The sequence below is a fragment of the Cyprinodon variegatus genome, unplaced genomic scaffold, assembly GCF_000732505.1.
Source record: "Cyprinodon variegatus isolate N-32 unplaced genomic scaffold, C_variegatus-1.0 Scaffold1649, whole genome shotgun sequence".
In the NCBI taxonomy this organism is placed as follows: Eukaryota; Metazoa; Chordata; class Actinopteri; order Cyprinodontiformes; family Cyprinodontidae; genus Cyprinodon; species Cyprinodon variegatus.
The window spans coordinates 103,526-105,098 of NW_015152102.1; the positions used below are offsets into that span (position 1 = coordinate 103,526).

The following is a 1,573-nucleotide window of genomic DNA, read 5'->3' on the forward strand; positions in this document are numbered from 1 at the left end:
GATCTGATTGATCTGGATCTGGGTGATCTGATTGATCTGGATCTGGGCGATCTGATTGATCTGGATCTGGGTGATCTGATTGATCTGGATCTGGGTGATCTGATTGATCTGGATCTGGGTGATCTGATTGATCTGGATCTGGGTGATCTGATTGATCTGGAATGGAAATCTATCAGACTTAGGTATGGTCCTGCTCATGGGTCGTTTCCAGCCCCCAGCTTTCAGGGCGTCTATCCCTCCGTCATCCTGCTGTTTCCCCAGAGAACCCTGTTGCCATGGTGACCTCTGAAAACAGACCTTGGGGACTTTCAGCCATGTTTATTGGCTCATTTTCTCTGTTCTGATGTGTCTGTCTTCTGAACTTGTGTATCTAGAAGCTATAGATCTGGGATGATGAATTCCAACATCAGCCCCTCCCCCCGCTGCTCTGACATCAGAGCGCCTCCACCTGATGGAGCAGACTGACCTCCTCCAGCGCCTGCAGGATCTTGGACCTGAAGGAGACGGAGGCGCAGAGCAGCGCCAGCAGCCAGAAGATGAGCAGAAGTCCAGAGGACTGAACGCCTTTGATCCGATCGTACTGGATGATGAAGGTGGCCAGCAGCTGGAGACACAGGGACAGGCAGACGTCAGCTCAGCAAACACAGCCTTCCAACCACACAGCTTCTCTTACCATTGTGAGTCCCAGTAAGGTGGGACTGACGAGGTGGACCGGCGCCGTGGTGCTGCTGCTGTAGCTCCTTTCCCAGAAAGAGTAGAAGACATCTGACCAGCAGATCATCCACAGCAAGAAGCCCAGAACCTGCAGAACAACAACCACATCCTCTGCTCACTGCAGGTGGTAGAAGCAGCACGCTCCATCTATGCATCAAACATCCCGTCAGGACAGGGACTCTGTCCCCTCAGAAGACCCTGTCCTCCTCTAAGGAGCCAGCAGCTTTGCTTTGACGCCAACAGCTGGCGGCAGCGACCATTTTAAACTCACAAAGGTTTTTTTAGCTTATTGTGGGTTGAAAGCTTTTGTTTCTGCTGCACTTTAACACAACGGTGAAAGAAAACACAAGCGTAGCAGTTCTTTGAACGAGGCCCTGATGAGCCGCAGGAGCCCCACACAGGAAGGCATCCAGAACTTTTCAAAATAAGAGGACTGGCTTGTTTTCACAGGCCTCACAGGAACACTGGTCCAACCCAACAGACCACTGGTCCCAGTAATGAGACCAACCTAGCAGGCTGATGCCTCCAGCTGGTTTCTATGCAGATCAGGCTGCAATGATCAACAGATGATCAATAATTCACGCATCAGGCTGCGACCATATTTGGACTGTCAGGAAGCATCTGAGCTCTAAAGCTGCGCTCAGATTTAACCTTCTGGGCCTCCAGACGACCACCATCTTTGTTCCACAGAGAGACTGGGATTGATTTGCTTTGATGAGTTGGAAAAAAAGAGAATAACGCCCATAATGATAATAAAAATAATATAAAATCCAATATTTTTCATCAGCAGGTTTAATGTGGGGCGACAGTGGTGTTGGATGGAGGAGTTTGCCCTGTAATCGAAGGGTTGACGGTTCAA

At 50.0% G+C, this 1,573-nt stretch overlaps 1 protein-coding gene across 1 annotated transcript in view; it reads right to left on the bottom strand.

Annotated features, from left to right (window-relative positions):
• LOC107104207 (multidrug resistance-associated protein 1-like) overlaps positions 1 to 1,573 on the bottom strand; it is a gene marked incomplete at its 5' end in the record, with an annotated part of 45,932 nt that overhangs the window by 36,475 nt on the left and 7,884 nt on the right. The window contains 2 exons of the mRNA XM_015404153.1: positions 467 to 604; positions 674 to 802. Of these exons, the coding sequence (XP_015259639.1) occupies positions 467 to 604; positions 674 to 802 (267 nt within the window). The remainder of the gene's footprint in view (positions 1 to 466; positions 605 to 673; positions 803 to 1,573) is intronic.